A 17,293-nucleotide genomic window follows, 5' to 3' on the forward strand; every position below is an offset into this window, starting at 1 on the left:
TTTTCCTTGAAGACGTTCCGCTTCTCATCCAAGAAGCTTCTTCAGTTCTGACTGACAGAACTGAGGAAGCTTCTTGGATGCTGTTCTGACCTAGGCTTCCTGACTCAATAAAACACACCAGTAGTTCCAAAAACCTGTTTTATTTTAACAGTTCATTCACAGATGAGTCCCAAATAATTGTAAAGAATCCTTCAGGATAAGGCTGATAATCATCCACCTTTATCTCCCTTGACACGCTGCCAAAGACCTAATTGGCAAAGCCACACTGAGTCCGGAATCAAACAGAGCTTCAGACTTTAAACTGCACAGAATTAACAACGTTGCTTCCTGCAAAGGCTCACGTGCCTTTGCTCCTCCTTTAAGTCTTATGGGAGGGGCCAATCATCTCCAAGCCCTATTCCCGAGTCGTCCCTTTTGTTTTAACTGTTCTTGCCTTCTGGCAATTCTGCACATGCGTGCACTGGGAACAGACTCCCCCTGTTCCTCTGCCTTGCTGAGGTCCGACTCTGGAGGCTCCGGAGGTAGCATGTACCTCCTAGATGGCCCTTTCTCTGCCTACGACGTAGAGCCCTTGTCTGGGCCTTCCCCAGCCTCCAGGACTGGCCCATGTTCCTCCCCAGCCTCCTCACTGTCCGACTCTGCCACCAGCTCCACAGGCTGCTGGCGGACCACAACAGATGCGAAACAAAACGTCTTCAAGGAAAAACAAAGTCCAGTTGCCTTTTGAGTTAGCGATTCTCTCTCTCAGCCCAACGTATCTCATAGTTATATTATGGTGAACAAGTGGCTGGAGAAAATAAGAGGGAGGAGCCCTTCGTACACAGCTTTGATCTTCTACAGAAACAGTGGCATAGTAATCTCACAAATAAATAAATAGCCTTACACTGGACCAGGCCTTATATCTATAGCAGAGTTTCGGTAATTTGCACAGTAGTTAATTATATGTGTAATCTTTCCTTCTTGGATTAGTAGCAACTAATCAGTCGAAAACCCTGCATTAGATGAGAAGAGTGTAACTCTAAGAAACTAACTCAACAGGTTTTGCCTACCGTTTTTGTCTCTCACCTGACAGGTAACCTGAACAGGGAATAAAAGGCTGCCCTCTTCCAAATTGTTGAGGTTTTCATTTTGATCAGGAGCAAACTGAAGCTGGAAAGAGCAAACCAAAAAAAAAAAAAACAGTTATAGGATATATTTCAATTTTAACATCATTACACCTATATGCTGCTAAATGCCCTTTTTGCCAAAGACATCCAAGCTCCAAGGAATATCCGTGTCCTTGGAAAAGGAGAGGGTTGGGGAATGCATTCACACACCTGGATGTGTCCAAAGTCCACGGCCTCATAGTGGAAATGGGCACATTCGGTCAGCTTGGGAAAATGGCCTCGTGTAATGGAAAGCCTGCAGAGCAAGGAAAAGGTGCGGGAAATGAATTGAGGAAATTGAAAATTCCAAATTTTCGATCTCATCAGGAAGCCAAAGCGTTATGATCCATGGCCAAGGTGAAGAAACTGTGAAATTGTGCAACTATCAGCATCCCTTCATCATTGGTCATGCTGGTTAGGGCTTCTGGGAAGCATAACCTCTCCGTCTCTATCTTAGAGAAAATATTAAAAGCAATCACTCTAAGCCCAGCCTTACTGTGAACTCTTGAGCCTCTCTCTCTCGTTAATTGCTTTGTATTTATCTCCATTTTAATTCCACTGCTTGATTGGACCAGTCTTCGGCAGGGGTGAAATCAAAATTTTTCCCTACTGGTTCTCTGGGCGTGGCTTGTTGGGCGTGGCAGGGGAAGGATATTGCAAAATTTCCATTCCTTCCCCTCCTGGGGAAAGGATATTGCAAAATCTCCATTCCCCACTCCATTCTGGGGCCAGCCAGAGGTGCAATTTGCCGGTTCTCTGAACTGCTCAAAATTTCCGCTACTGGTTCACCAGAACCTGTTAGAACCTGCTGGATTTCATCCTTGGTCTTCTGCCACCTGGAACCTCCAGATGAGGCTGCAAGACCCAGAAGTCCTAGCATGCTGGCCAGGAATTCTGAAGAAAGTCCCAAGACATTTGGAAGGCCCCAAGTTTGGGGATGCTGGATGCCTGGAGAAGCCTTCTTCATCATCAAGATATTTTCAGACTTTATGACGTGGTCACAAAGACACACTCATGTCTTGTACTAAATATCAGCAAGATTGCACCCTTCATTTATTATACTAGAGATTATACTATCTGAGACTTCTCAGGAAACAACAGCTGAATGAAAAACTGTTGGTGACCTTTTACCGCTGCACCATAGAGAGCATTTGAACTTACTGCACCTTCGTTGTACGAGGTGTAATGACAATAAAGTAAACTGAACTAAACTAAATTTTACAACTCTTCTATATTTTGCTACCACTTCTATTTTTCTTCCTACTGTGGCAAATCCATTAAGAACAGAAAGAGGAAATAACTGCAGATTATCTTTGGAGGGAGATGTTAAAAGCCCTCCAGCTGGGAGGAGCTGACAAAACTCAATTTGCTCGCACATCACAAGCCCATGCTCCCCAGCACTTCCTCTGCCTCTGAGTTACCTCTTGATTGGTTTTCCCTTGAGGTTACTGGTGGCGTTGCCCAAATTACGGACTTGTCCCTCGCCTGTTGCATCAATGCTGTCTGTGCTCCGAGCCTGCACGGTTAAAAAAACAAGCAAAGTTTGCACAAATTTAATTTATCACATGCCGGGGGGGTCAGAAATGTTTTCCGGAGGTCACTTGTCTTTGCTCAACTGTTGTGCTCCATTTCCACACACCAACCAAGAGGAGAAATAGCTGTCAGAGAAATTTCATGGGGGCTCAAGAAGCTAATCCCAAGGATTGTTATCAGATGTGGGTATGAGTAGACTTCCGCTTATGCAACAGAATTTCCCTTTCTTCCCTTCCCCCTCTCCACTCCTCAAATATGTTCCAGAAAGTCTTGAGTGGCTGCACAGGAAGAAATACATTTATCTGACACATCCACTCTCTCTCTTTTTTTCTCTTCCAAACAGCCTCCAAAAATGCAAAAATCCAATTCCAATGTTGCCATCCTGCATCAAAAGCAATTAGACTATGTCTTTGTTTGGGATTTTTTTAAAAATGTTCAAAATCTGCTTCAGGGAAGATTAAGGAAAAGGCGTTAATTATTCTAGATATCTCTGGTCATAAACTGCTGCAAACAGGGAAAAGTTATTTTAAACACCTTAAAGAGTAAATGCGTTACAGCAAAAAAAAAAAAGTTTATGCTGTGTGGCGCAGCGTCCAATTCAAGTGTTTCTGACAGACAAGAAAGTATATTTAATTAGCAGAATATACCTCCAGGGAAAGCTAACTACTAAAATTATTAACGTCACAGTTATCTCAAACCATCCTCTAAAGAACTCAGTGGCACAAAAAATATGGATACCACCCACCCACCCTTTTGTCCTTGTAAGAACCCTGTGAGGAAGGCAAGGTTGAAGGAAAGAGGATGGCTCAAAACGCAGTGAGTTTTGCAATCCAAGGATGGTTTCTAATGCTGGTACTTCCCAGTGTAGCAATAGCACTTAGACTTATATACCGCTTCACAGTGCTTTACAGCCCTCTCTAAGCGGTTTACATCATCATCCTATTGCCCCCAACAATCTGGGTCCTCATATTACCAACCTTGGAAGGATGGAAAGTTGAGTCAACCTTGAACCTGAACCTGGTGAGATTTGAACTGCCAAATTGGAGGCAGCCGGCAGTCAGCAGAAGTAGCCTGCAGCACTGCACTCTAACCACTGCGCCAACGATTATACCCAATAGTAGCTGATTTGCTTACTGACTTCTGCATAGCGTAAGAGAAGATATATAGGTGTCCTCCAATAAACTATAAATGGAAGAGAACCAGCAAGAGGAATACAATACTTCAATAGTATCATTTTGATTCCAATGGTACTGTGGATAAGCTCACAATTTGTCTTGAACAGAATCCTAAGAGTTGAAAGGTGATCTCGTCCTGCAGGAGAGCTACTCCTTTAAAATCCAATTTCTGCAATTCCTGCTTTGAGATTCTTTTTTTTTATTGAAAAGTTTTTTAAAGAAAAACAACAATTTTCCCCAACCCCTTTTCCCACCCACCCACCCCTGTCCCCCCTCCCCCCCCGACTTCCCAGAGCAAAATACAAGGTATTTCAATTAACAATTAAACTAACAACCCCCCTTGACACCTTAACTCCAGCATAAGTAACATAATTTTAAGATTTAACATTCACTCATAAGCTATTTGATATTTTCTAGTCTGATACTTATTTTGAATATAATCAATCCATCTGCTCCATTCCAACATATATCTTTCTTGAGTATAATCCTTCAGATATGCTGAAATTTTTTCATTTCAGCTAAATTAGCAACTTTCAATATCCACTCCTCAATAGTAGGCAAGAAGTCTTTCTTCCAATGTTGCGCTATCAACAGTCTTGCTGCTGTTATTAGGTTCAAAATCAATTTAGTCTCTGATACTGTACAATCCGTTGTTATACCCAATAAAAACAATTGCGGAGACTGCTTTGAGATTCTTGTGGCGAGTCTTGCTTCCAGAAGTTGTGGGTGCTCCAACACTGGAGATTTTTAAGAAGAGATTGGACAACCATTTGTCTGAAGCCTCCTAGGGATTCCTGCTTAAGCATGGGGTTGGACTAGAAGACCTCCAAGGTCCCTTCCAACTGTCATTCTGTTATTCTATTAGTCTACTATCATGTAAAACAGTGTTTCTCGACCTTGGGAACTTTTAAAATATGTGGACTTCAACTCCCAGAACCCAATGCTGCCTGGAGAATTCTGGCAGTTGACGTCCACATATTCTAAAGTTCCCATGGTTGAGAAACACCGCTGTAAAATATTTTGCTCTACAATGAAATACATTGGATAATCAGTAAAGTGTTCTACATCTTAAATCAAAACACTCTATCCTGAAACCAGGCTTATCCTGAAGTAAAACCAAATAAAATGAATTATGAGTAACCAACATATGGCTGAAACCACCTGTCAAATTGATGCTTAACTCTACCCTCCAACTCTTCCTTGCAGAGCTTGTCTCCAAGTTTCTCGCCATCTCTGCATCTCCTCCCACTTTGCGGAGTCTGATGAACTGCTAAAGTGCTAATAACTGAAGAAAGCCCTCCGTTTAAAGTGGGGATCAAAGAGCACAGCCATTCCTTTCATGATACAAAAACTATATTTGTTGCTAATGTAAACCACGGTATAACTGGAAATTGACAGATCGCTGTGCAAACTTCAAACCAACGCTTCCTTCTTCTTTCTAAATCATAGGTTTGCAAAATCACGTGTCTATTGGTATTGCCATTCCCCAGCTCCTCCTTCCAGGCTGTTAGTGGGTTATGTGGTGAAGCGTGTTGATGTCACCTCCTGTGTTGTATTTACTATGCATTTCTGGAGAAAAAGAACGCTTTCTGAGGCCACCATCTGGGGCTTAAACCTTTTAGATGTTTAAGCACAGACCCAAAATCTATAGGATCTTCAAGTCATACAGTGCCCCAGGAACTGGTTTTGATCTTCCAACCTTAAACTGGTTTTCTGTTCCTGAGCATCCTTAAGACATCTTGAGTTCCAACTCACATCATGCCCAATTTGGGCAGGTGATACGAAGGAATTGTGACTCAAAACATCTGATTGGATTAAGCTGACTGCTCTAAAAGGCCAGGACTAGAAGAGATGAGGAATTACCATCTATCCTATGGAACTGCACATTTACTTCTATGGGAGAGAAGCACCTGAGTGAAGAGGAAGCAGCACAAGGAGTTGTTTTTGGGTGGAGACCTTCTCCAAAAGTGGGACAAAATATCCACCACCCTGGAGGCCATGATATGAGCCGGCAGACCTGTTGGATGATGTAGGTAAGGTTTCTGACTCAAAGTGGCTTTGAAATTTTCAGTGGGTCACTATTAATTAAGCTATTCAACATTATTGTCATAAAAAGAACCTGCAATGTAATGGAATAATTTTTTTCCCCTTCTCCCTCTAATTTTCCTTTCCTGGGAGCGTGGTCAGAGAACAAAAACCATCCTCCAACTTGGCCTTCAAAGCCTAGGCAGATGTGTCTACAGGGCCCTGTTAGTTGACAAAGAGAATGGAACTTGAAAGGAAACGAACTATCAAATCCCTCCAAATCATCCCAGTTTCCAATCAAGCAGGCAAAAGTCCATCTGCCACGCCCCCCAAGAAAAAAAAGGGGGGGAAGAGAGTTGCTACATATAGTTTATTGGACAACTGCAACTGGTTTATAGACCCCATTGTTTATAAGCCCCACTACATGTTAAGTATCTACCTCAAGCCAGAACCACAAAATTCACATTATAATTTAGTACGATGCATGAATTTAGGATATGTTTAGGGTTGTTTGGAAGGCAATAGCCAGGTCTGGAATTCTATCCTCAAATCCACCTGATGCTGTTTGACATCTCTGGAGCAACAGGTGAAAATTGGATTTGCTCTGTCAGCTAATTACTTCTTTACAGTAATTTTTAAAAATTGTTTACACTAATTTAATTTGCCTCATAAGCCATGCTAAGAATCCACTTTTAGCAAAGCTAAAAAATTTGAGGAGAAGACTTTTAAATAATAATCATGTTTCCATAGGAGCTGCTGAAAATAGAACTGGGGAATGTTGGTATCTTGCTCACACGTTATAAGATATTAAACAGAAAATAAACAAATACATTTACAGAGCATGGAAATACGCTGAGATATGCTTTCTGGCCAAGATCACCCAATAAGTGCTATAACTAATGAGCAATTGAGCCCAAATCTCTGTAAATTTAGCCAAATCAATACATTAATGCAATTCAATTCATTTAAGGATCTTAAATGAATCACTGAGAGTTTCCATTTACAAACTCCTGATTTATACTTAGAAGTCGACATTGGATCATAAGCATGATATGCAAATTGTTAAAATATCTAGTAAATATAGAACAGATACGATGCCTTTCACCATCTTTCCTAAAGACTCAACCCTTATACATCAAAAAATGCAGAAAAAACCCAGAATCTTGCCACTTTAAATTGCCTATACAGGTAGTCCTCGATTTACGACCACAATTGAGCCCAGAATTTCTGTCGTTGAGTGAGACATTTGTTAAGTGAGTTTTGTCCCATTTTACGACCTTATTTGCCTTATTTGTTAAGTGAATCACTGAGATTGTTAAATTAGTAACACGGTTGTTAAGTGAGTCTGGCTTCCCCATTGATTTTGTTTGTCAAAAGGTTGCAAAAGGTAAATCACATGACTTTGGAACACAGCAATGGTCGTAAGTATGTAGCAGTTGCCAAGAATCTGAATTTTGACTTCATAATCAGGGGGCGCTACAAAGGTCGTAAGTGTGAAAAATGGTCATAAGTCACTTTTTTCAGTGCTATTGTCAACTAAATGAACTGTTGTAAGTCGAGAACTATCTATATATAGATTTCTCATCTGAAAATAGAGTTCTTGCTGGAATTCTTGAGTTATATTCTCAACCTTTTTGTTAATCAAAACTCTTGAGTTTCTTTGGCTTAATCCTTCGCAAGCCATGTTGCTACAAGAAAACTCCAACAATAAGCTTATTTCCTCAGGCATTGCAACAAATGTTGTGTACTATTTGGAAATCTAGTGTGGATATTGAAAAAGGAACTGCCTCTTAAATGCCGCTGTTGCGTAGCATGTGGCGACTTCCCTTTATTTGTGCTACCCATAAAATTATGCCCCAAACTGATAAGCAAGGCCACTATCGATCTTCAAAAAAGCAATCATTTCTTCCTAAAATTGTTTTTCCCTACTGTGTGCCTTTTCACAGAAAGTATCTCTCTGACTTGTTCTGCATTTAATATCTAATCTTGCTCCATCATCAATTTTCTAAAGCAATATCTCAAACCCCCATGGAGCTTTTCATTACAGATTGTGAAAAGCTAGAAACTGATTGCACCTAACATCAGCACCTGGTTTCTCCCATCAACTAGAAGGTTGGGATAAGTCAAGTCTTAGCTGAAGCTGGCAATAAAAATTGTTATCTGGAAAGCTATAGAGGACTGTCAATGTTCACATGTGACATGTGTAGCCGAGGCTATGAGTATTTACTCTATGTAGAAGAACCAACTGTGATTGTCAACATTCATCACATTCTGGATATTCTCCATAAGAGGTGTAATTTTTTTTTTTTTAAAAAAGCATTTCATAAAGTCTTTGCAAAAATTCACACTACACTCAAATGTCTTTGAAGTAATTTAAACTACCTAGGGCTCCTTTCTTTTCCAAACTCTGCATTTATTTAGAACATAGTTTGGCAGGCACACTTTAATTCTCCATCTAAGTCAGGGGTCAGCAACCTGCGGCTCTGGAGCCGCATGTGGCTCTTTCACCCCTCTGCTGCGGCTCCCTGTCACTCAAAATATGCGTCACAACCGCCAATGTGCGACACCCACCGGCCCACAATTTATCAAGCTTTTCAACCCCTGGTAGGCCAACCATGGATAAATCCAAGAAAAGAAAAGTTTCAGAAGAAAACAGAATGTTTAATTCAACATCATATGCTAGTTTTGTGGCCGCTCAAGAAATAGTCAGGCATGGGAAGGGTTTTGTGGCTCCCGGTGTTTTCTTTTCTGTGGGAAACGGGTCCAAATGGCTCTTTGAGTGTTTAAGGTTGCAGACCCCTGATCTAAGTCAATCAGTAGAGTGAATGGTTAAGCCAGTGGTGGCGAACCTGTGGCACACATGCCAGAGGTGGCACACAGAGCCCTTTCTGTGGGCACGCGCGCCATCGCCCCAACTCTGTTTCGGGTTCTCTGCCGCACATGTGCATGTGCCTCCCGCCAGCCAGCTGGTCTCTGCTGTGCATGCGCAGCGGGGCATGCATGCAGTTTGGGTAGGGTTCTTGCGCATGCACCTGCGCCTTGCAGTTTGGGCGTGCATGCACATTTTGGGCACTCGGTGCATAAAAGGTTCGCCATCACTGGGTTAAATCTGGAAATCTGTAAGTTGCCCAATTCTAGTTAATTCCCAGAGGACCAATCTGTATGAAAGCAAAATTTAAAAAATCCTCTACTATAATAGAGCTTAACATAGGTGTGGAGAATGGTAACAACTGTGGGAAGAGAGAGAGAGAGAGAGAGAGAGAGAGAGAGAGAGAGATTGATTGAGAGAGAATCCAATAGAACAATTCAATCCAGTTGAAGCGTCATGGTTAGTGACCCCAGAATAATGTTTCCTACAATAGGATAGAAAACCAAGGAATAGGAAGTAATGACACAACAACGAAAAGGTCACACTTAATTGGTTACCTGGCTAGTATACTGAACACTAGAACATTTTTATTACAGCTCCCACTTGTGCTGAAATTAACATTCACAACAGTTAACCAAAGGCTCACAGTCCAAAAGATAGCAGAATTATTAGGTTTAATTGGCGCAACATAACCCAAAGGACACCACAAACCAAAAGCATCCATTATGTTGAAAATAAGTGCCCACCCCATTAGATGCTGTACAAGTCAGTGATGGAACTAACCAAAACAATAAGGAGTGAAGAGTAGTAAATTACTAATGTTGCACTGATGGGTAATGAAATGTCTGCAAAAAAAAATCCCAGGCTCAGAGAGCACCAAGAATCCCACAAGTTCAACCCTGAGTTACAATTATTCTCTTCTATCCTTAATACTAGGTTAACTTACTCTCAAGTGGGCAACATACAACGATATTCTGATATGATCATCACCCTTTCACCCAAACTAAGAAGCTGAATTTTTCAACCAAGGTTTCTAAAAAGCAGTGCAAGATTTATCACTTGGGTATCTTTCTCCATCTCTCACAGTTGGGAAAGAAAGTATTTATGGTCTCTCTACGCTATCTAAAAACCTGTCATTTCAAATCGATGTAACTATCAGGTGCACATTTCTAGGAAAGCTTGCAAAATACTGAACAATGATAAAATAAGAGGCACATTTTTTTTCCTATCCTAATTGTTCAGGTCAGGACATCCATTTCTTCTTTGCACCTTCCAGATGGGTCTAAGATTTGAGCAGCATTGGTTGTCAGAATATGGCATTCAACATGTCACTAGAACAGCCAAGGTTAACCAAAAAGAGCTTGCTTACCTTGTAGCCAAATTTGTTTGTTTATTCATTAGATTTATGTGCTGCCCATCTCGTCTAGAGGTGGCCCATAGGCCTATTTGTTTTATACTGACTTTACTGGCCAATGGCTCTTACTTTAAGGGGAGTAGGCCAAAATGGTCCATTATGGTTTGTTTGGGGTTTTTTGGAGGGGGAGATTAATGTTAACTTAGTGAACATAGGTTTGGTTGTTTGGCTCCAACATAAGGAATACAAATGCACCCACATATAATGAGTAAGCTGCTGCCCATCTCAATGGAGCATCAAGAGCCTTGGCGGCGCAGCAGACTAAAGCACTGTTAAGTAACACCAGCTGCCTGCAATTACTGCAAGTTCAAATCTCACCAGGCTCAAGGTTGACTCAGCCTTCCATCCTTTTGAGGTAGGTAAAATGAGGACCCGATTTATGGGGGCAATAAGCTGACTTTGTTTGGGGGGGGGGGGCGAAAGCCCTACTAAGCAGGTATATACAAAAGTATGAAGGCTATTGCTTAAAGCATTGTAAGCTGCCCTGAGTCTCCGGAAAAGACATATAAATCGAACCAATCAATCAATGGTAAGGCTACTCTAGGAATGATCCCAGTTACCACTGAACCTCATTGCCATTGTCTTCTGCACCTAGACCAGTGTTTCTTAACACCAGACAAACACTCAACAGTTTGAAGATGTGTGGATTTCAACACCCAGAATTCTCACTATGCTGGCTGGGGAATTCTGGGAGCTGAAGTCCACACAACTTAAGTTGCTAAGATTGAGAAACACTGACCTAGATCTTAAGCGAGGCTTTGTTTGTTTATTTTACAACATTTGCATTTTCACTGTGCATATATATGCAGGAATAGAGGATGTTGTTCCTGCTTTAGAATAAATATGAAACATGACATTAACCTTTTTATGTGGGTTCACATTTATGCGGTGGGGGGGGACATTATTTCTAAGGGGATAGGATAGGAACAAAGGGAGTAGGGCAAGGGGGGGTTGCATTGAGAAAGCATAGGAACAATCGTAAGGATAGCTGAGAATATCATTTTGCTCAAAAGAATAAAGCTAAGTAGTTACGAGGGTGGACAGTTCTGAAAAAAATTCAAGAAAATGACCCTTCCTTATGATATATACATGCGTCATAGCTGGTGGGGGGGGGAAAGCTTTACAGTTTTTTGGATCTATTTCAAAAAAACCTGCAAAACTTGTTTGATTAGTTGAATAGCAGGAGGACAGCCTGTGAAACCAAGCCTATCTTAAGCCATGTTTTACTTTCGTTTTGGACAGATTAAAAAAAAACCCACTATTATTCCTGTCCACTCAGCCAAAGTATACATAGAACAAGATATGAATAAATAGATTCATCTATCACTCTAAACCATTATATGACCGGTTTAACGTAGGTTACATATATCCAGCTACTGATGTTTACAAATCATGGTTTATGGCTTTAGCTTAGCCCATGCGTTGAAGCTACCGAGGCTTATTCAACAACCATAACTAAAGCAAAATAGCACTGAATAGGATATGTGAGCCAGCGTTATGTCGGATTTCTTTAAGTATTAGATTCCAGCTCTCATAAGCCATTACCACTCAGCTGTGGATGATGGGAGGTGATTCACCAGAATGGGAAGAGAACAAAAATGTGGCCTTTGGACCTGTTTGGGTTAAGGTAGATGGAAGGAAGTGCCTTTTTTATATTGGGTGTTTCTATCAACCCCCAAATATCAGGAAACTTTGCCTGTTGGTTTTGAAGATAACACACTGGAAGAAAGTCTCCAGCCAGAAAATAGGATAATATTCCACTTGGCATCACTGCCATTTCCATTTCTCCTCTTCCATGGCCTACTTCTGCCTTTTTTTTTTTGCTTCTTAGAGTGCAAATCCAGCTGACCAGGCCCTGGGAACTCATCTTAACAGCTTCCCAAGAACTGAGCTTATGTAAAGTGAAGAAAAGATAATGGGGAATGTGGGTGGCATCTAATATTTACCATAGGTACATCCGATCTAACCCAGGGTAAGGAGGGCTTGGGGATGTCCCCGAGGGACCTTTTTTTTAAAAAATAATAATAATAATAATAATTTAAAAAAATGTTTCCTGGGCAGAGCCATTTGAGCCTTGTGGGGGTTGTTGGGGTCTGCTGAGGACATCCAAACCGTTCACCGCCCAGATCTTACGACTTCAAAGACTTTTTCCTTATGCCTGGAACCGGGGGGGGGGGGAGGGGGGAAGGAAAAGCATTGGCGATTCGGGGAGGGGTTGGGGGGGGAGAAATCCCCTCGGAATTAAACCCCCCCCGCACCCCTCCCCGGACTCCTGACCTGAGGGGGGGTCCGGAGGAGGCAGGGGCTGAGGTTGAGGTTGGCGGAGACTTTCATCTCTGACCGCTTATGCAACCACGCGCGAGAGTGGGGAGGCAGCGGCGGCCGGGGTTGGGTCGCGCGGGGCGCCCCTTCTGGGTTTCGATGGTAACAGGTGCATGTCGCGGCAGCTGGAGAGAACCGGGCTTGCCCACCGCCTCCGCCGTCGCCCCCTCCCCTTCCCCCCGAGCCAGGCAGACAGCCGGGCGGGCGGACCGACAGACGAGACCCCTCCTGCCCTGCCCACCCCGAGCCTTCACTCACCACCATGGCGCCGCGAGCCCGCTGTGCCGCGCCGACGGCCGCCCGAGCCAGTCCCGAGCCGGAGCGGAGACAATAGGGGAGGGCGCAGCGCAGCCGTTCGACTCCGACGCTGCCGCCGCCACCCGATCCGCTCCGGCCCGGCCCCTCGGATGCTGCTGGCCCGTCCTCCTTTCCTGGTCTCCAGCCGGCCCCCGAGGCGGCGAGGCAGCCGGGCGAGCGGAGGCGAGGCGAGAGGCGAGGTGGCGTGGGATGGCGCACTCGTGCCTGCTTCGCTCGCTCGCTCGCTCGTTGCCTTCGCTTTCTCGCTGGCTGGCTGGCTGGCTGCGGGGGCGGGCTCAGCCTTCGGGAGAAAGAGCAGCGGAGGAGGAGGAGGCGGCGGCGGAGTAGTAGTAGCGGGGATCGATCGGTCGCTTGCAACAAAAGGGGAGGCGAGCCGAGGCCCACGAAGAAGGCGGCAGCAGCGGCGGCGGCGGCGCGGCCGGGAAGGTGGAGATAGTGGGGGAAGCAGATCGTTCCTTCTGCACCCCCTCCCTCCCTCCCTCCCCCCCTCCCCCCCATGCAACACCAGCTCTTGCTTATTAGTGCAATCGGCCCCCCCTTTCCCCCCCCCGGGGGAAAGGGTTGGGTTGTGTTTTTTTTTTTTGCAAAGTATCGATATAAATCTACGGATCGAGGTATATAAAATATAAAAAAACAAAAGGGGCGGCCGGCGAAGCAGCTGGAAGGGGCTGCACAAAGGGGCTTCTGTTAGCGCAGCCGGCAACTCTGTATCTGTGCCCCCTCCCCACCGCAGCTCCCAGAAGCAACCTTGAGCACTTTCCCTCCCCCAAATGTTCATTATATCGACACTTTCTCTACTGGCCCCCCCAACCTACCCCACCCCCGGAGACCGGAGGCACTGATATTTGCCAGGTCCTCGGTCCAGTTCATTCGCGCTGATGCCCGCCCGCCGTGCCCTGTAGAAGCCCAGCGTCTGGGGAGAATTCACTTTCCTCCTCCTTTTTAGCACGTATTTTAAAAAAAATGTATTTATTCTTTCTTCCCACATTCCCCGGTCCTTGTGTAAATCAGCCGCCTCCCTTTTCTAGGGCTGGTAGTGGCTGTATTAGGAAAGAGCTGAAAGCGCTGGTGTTGCTCCCCAGAAGAGTTCTCACCTGGGTGGAGGCAGGCCCCGTTGGGAATAGGTTGTGTCCCCCCCCTTATCCACACCCATCCCTGCCTCCAAACTCTTCATTTTTGTAGGTCCACATACAAAAAACAAGCCTGGGTGATTACCCAGGAATAAGACAAAACAATTCAGAGGTATTGACGGAGGCACAGAAGCCCTCGCCCCTTCTCACGCCCAAAGGTCACTCTCCAGATGTGATGGGCACTAACTCCCAAAAGCCTAATGGCTAGTTGGGGATTATGTGGAGCAAAGTCCATCACCTCTGGAATTCAGGAAGAGAGGGACTGAAAAACTTTCCTTCCTAACTATTGAAGGAACAGGAGAGAACAAGCTGGGATCAAGCTGCCAATTTGAACCCAAAGCCCCTCCGCCTGTCTTCTCTCGGTACGCATCAAAAATATCCTACGAAGGCCAGAAGGACCATCGTTCTTACAGAAGCTTAGAAGATCGTTTTCCAAATCTTTAATATCCATGAATGAATGCTTTGTGCGTTGGTGTAATCCTGTCCTAACACAAGCTGATGTGGCTCTGTCATCACAAGTGGGTCACGCCAAGGTAGACTGACATAGTGAGATTCCAGTACCTAACGGAATAAGTTATTTCTCAATACGGGTCCCAGCTGTATCGTCTGAAGCATGGATCCTCCCAGGTAGTTCACAGGGAGGTCAACTGAGATTCAGGAATGCATTAGGTAAAGGTTCCCCTTGCACATACGTGCTAGTCGTTCCCGACTCTAGGGGGCAGTGCTCATCTCCGTTTCTAAGCCGAAGAGCCAGCGCTGTCCGAACACATCTCCGTGGTCATGTGGCCGACATGACCAAACGCCAAAGGCGCATGGAACGCTGTTGCCTTCCCACCAAAGGTGGTCCCTATTTTTCTACTTGCATTTTTTACGTGCTTTCGAACTGCTAGGTTGGCAGAAGCTGGGACAAGGAACGGGAGCTCACCCCATCACGTGGCACTAGGGATTCAAACCTCTGAACTGCTGACCTTTTGATCAACAAGCTCAGTGTCTTAGCCAATGAGCCACCACGTCCCTTCAGGAATGCATTGAGGGAGCCCTATTAATCAGCAATCACCTCTCCCACTCTTTCTGATGCAATTAGTGCAAAATAACAGGTAACAACCTCAGTGCTAGAAGGGGGCACCACTACTAGTGTTGATAATACTTACATTGAAAATGAAATCCAGAGCCTGGATAGCTCTGCAGACAAAAGCACTGTAATTTAACACCAGCTGTCTGCAATTAAAGTAAGTTCGAATCTCTCCAAGGCTCAAGGTTGACTCAGCCTTCCATCCTTTCTAAGGTAGGTGAAATGAGGACCCAGTTTGTAGGGGCAATAAGCTGACTTTGTATAAAATATACAAAAGTATGAAGGCTATTGCTTAATGCACTGTAAACCGCCCTGAGTCTCCGGAGAAGGGCGGCATATAAATCAAATTTTAAAAAAAAATAATAAAAAAAATGTCTGCAAGAAAACCACCAAGCTCAGAGAGCACCAAGGACCCCACAGATTAATCTTGAGCTGCAAATATTCTCTTCGATCGGTACAGTTGAAGTCCTCGACTGATGACCACAATTGAGCGCAACGTTTCTGTTGCTAAGCAAGACTGTTCGGTGAGTTTTGCCCCATTTGGTGACCTTCCTTGCCACAGTTGTTAAGGGAATCACTGCATTTCTTAAATTAGTAACATGGTTATTAAGTGAATCTGCCTTCTTCCTTGACTTTGCTTGTCAGAAAAAAATGATCACCCGAGTCTGGAACATTGCAACCGTCATAAATATGAGTCAATTGCCAAGTGTTTGAATTTTGATCCCATGACCATGGGGATGCTGCAACGGTCATAAGTATGAAAAACGGTCATAAGTTACTTTTTTTAGTGCTGTTGTCACTTTGAACAGTCACCAAATGAATGGTTGTAAGCCAAGGACCCACCTGTACCATCCTGGGATCCCCATTCGCCTATCGCTCTTATTTTTTTCTACCTTCTTATTCCAACAAAATTAGGCTTGATTCGTACCGCAGCGTTACACTCAGGAAATGATCAACATCCAAGTTTTGCTCAGAAATGGCCCCAACCTCCATCTCAAGGAACCAAACAGAATTTCTTGCTGTCTCAGAAGGTCTGTCTTATCCTGTTATTTATATTCTCTAGATCATTAAAAACACTCTCCCAGAATTTCATCTGTGGGATACACATGAGCAACTTTCTGTTGCTGTGGCTAATGCACTGGAACCATCTTAGCCTCTCTGGGTTCTTTTAATGCTATTCTATGGTCAATCAATTTTTCCTATCAAAGCTATTTTCCAGATTTTCTGTATCCAGTGAGAAAAGTGCTTGGTTTGCAAAAGGACAATGTTGTCATTTACTCTCAACAAGAGTAGCAAGAATGTTACTTTCCGAAGGTCCTGGTCTATAAATCATCCCGTAGCGGTAGTTTCTATAAATTGGAATTTGGCACATGATGGGTGATTGGGCATGAAGCCGGCTGGGTGACCTTGAGCCAGGCACTTTCTCTCAGCCCTAGGAAGGAAACAATGGCCAACCACTTCTGAAAAACCTTGCCAAGAAAATTGCAGGGACTTATCCAGACAATCTTCGAAAATCAGACAGGATTGAACAGAAGGGGAGAAGATGATGCGAGTAGCCTGAACGTTGTACACACACACACACACACACACACACACACACACACACACACACACACACGTGAAACAGGGCACAACTGAAACTCATCTTTCAGCCCATTTCTTCCTTCTTTTCCAAATCTGCTTGATACTGAAAGGATCCTTTTTCAGGAATGCAACATAGTCCAGGAGCATTGAGATTGAGAGATCTAACTTCAAGTCCTCACTTGAATACAAAAATCAAATGGATGATGTTGGTCGTAAGTGTGAAAAATGTTAAGATACTTTTTGGATGTTATCACTTTCAAGGGTCACTAAGTGAACTGTTTGTAACTTGAGGACTACCTGTACTGGGCAGAAGTACTGTTACAGTTGTAAGTCACTTTTTGACTGCTGACATAATCTCCAAACAGGGATCCAACTATTTAAAGCAGGTTTATTTGCAATAAAACATTTTTTAAAAAAATTGTATGAGGACAGTTGAGTAAGCTATAAAAGGAGAAAGTCTAGAAAAACAATAGAAGCAGTTCACACTTGAATGCAACGGAAGTTAACTTGCATACCGTTGGGTAAGGTACGTTCAATAAATCAGTAGTTGCAAAAGTATCTAGAAATCTGACTTGTGGGCTTGAACCTGCACTTTGGAAATTTGTTTCCCACCCAATGCTCAAGACAATTAACAATTTTTTTATGTATAAATAAGTTTGGCAGGCAAGAATCATGACCCCGTAACTAAAAGACCCATAACTGTGTG

At 43.7% G+C, this 17,293-nt stretch overlaps 1 protein-coding gene across 1 annotated transcript in view; it reads right to left on the reverse strand.

Annotated features, from left to right (window-relative positions):
- The window catches only part of ARHGAP33 (Rho GTPase activating protein 33), a 41,806-nt gene extending 26,437 nt beyond the window's left edge, over positions 1 to 15,369 (reverse strand). Inside the window, exons 1-4 of the mRNA XM_034423656.3 lie at positions 12,742 to 15,369; positions 2,567 to 2,661; positions 1,317 to 1,401; positions 1,066 to 1,149 (exon numbers count right to left, since the gene is read on the reverse strand). Coding sequence (XP_034279547.2) covers positions 1,066 to 1,149; positions 1,317 to 1,401; positions 2,567 to 2,661; positions 12,742 to 13,299 — 822 coding nt within the window. The 5' untranslated portion in view covers positions 13,300 to 15,369. The remainder of the gene's footprint in view (positions 1 to 1,065; positions 1,150 to 1,316; positions 1,402 to 2,566; positions 2,662 to 12,741) is intronic.
- Positions 15,370 to 17,293: the final 1,924 nt, after the last annotated feature.

The sequence above is a fragment of the Pantherophis guttatus genome, chromosome 10 (assembly GCF_059756535.1).
Source record: "Pantherophis guttatus breed Tessera chromosome 10, ASM5975653v1, whole genome shotgun sequence".
NCBI classification, from domain to species: domain Eukaryota; kingdom Metazoa; phylum Chordata; class Lepidosauria; order Squamata; family Colubridae; genus Pantherophis; species Pantherophis guttatus.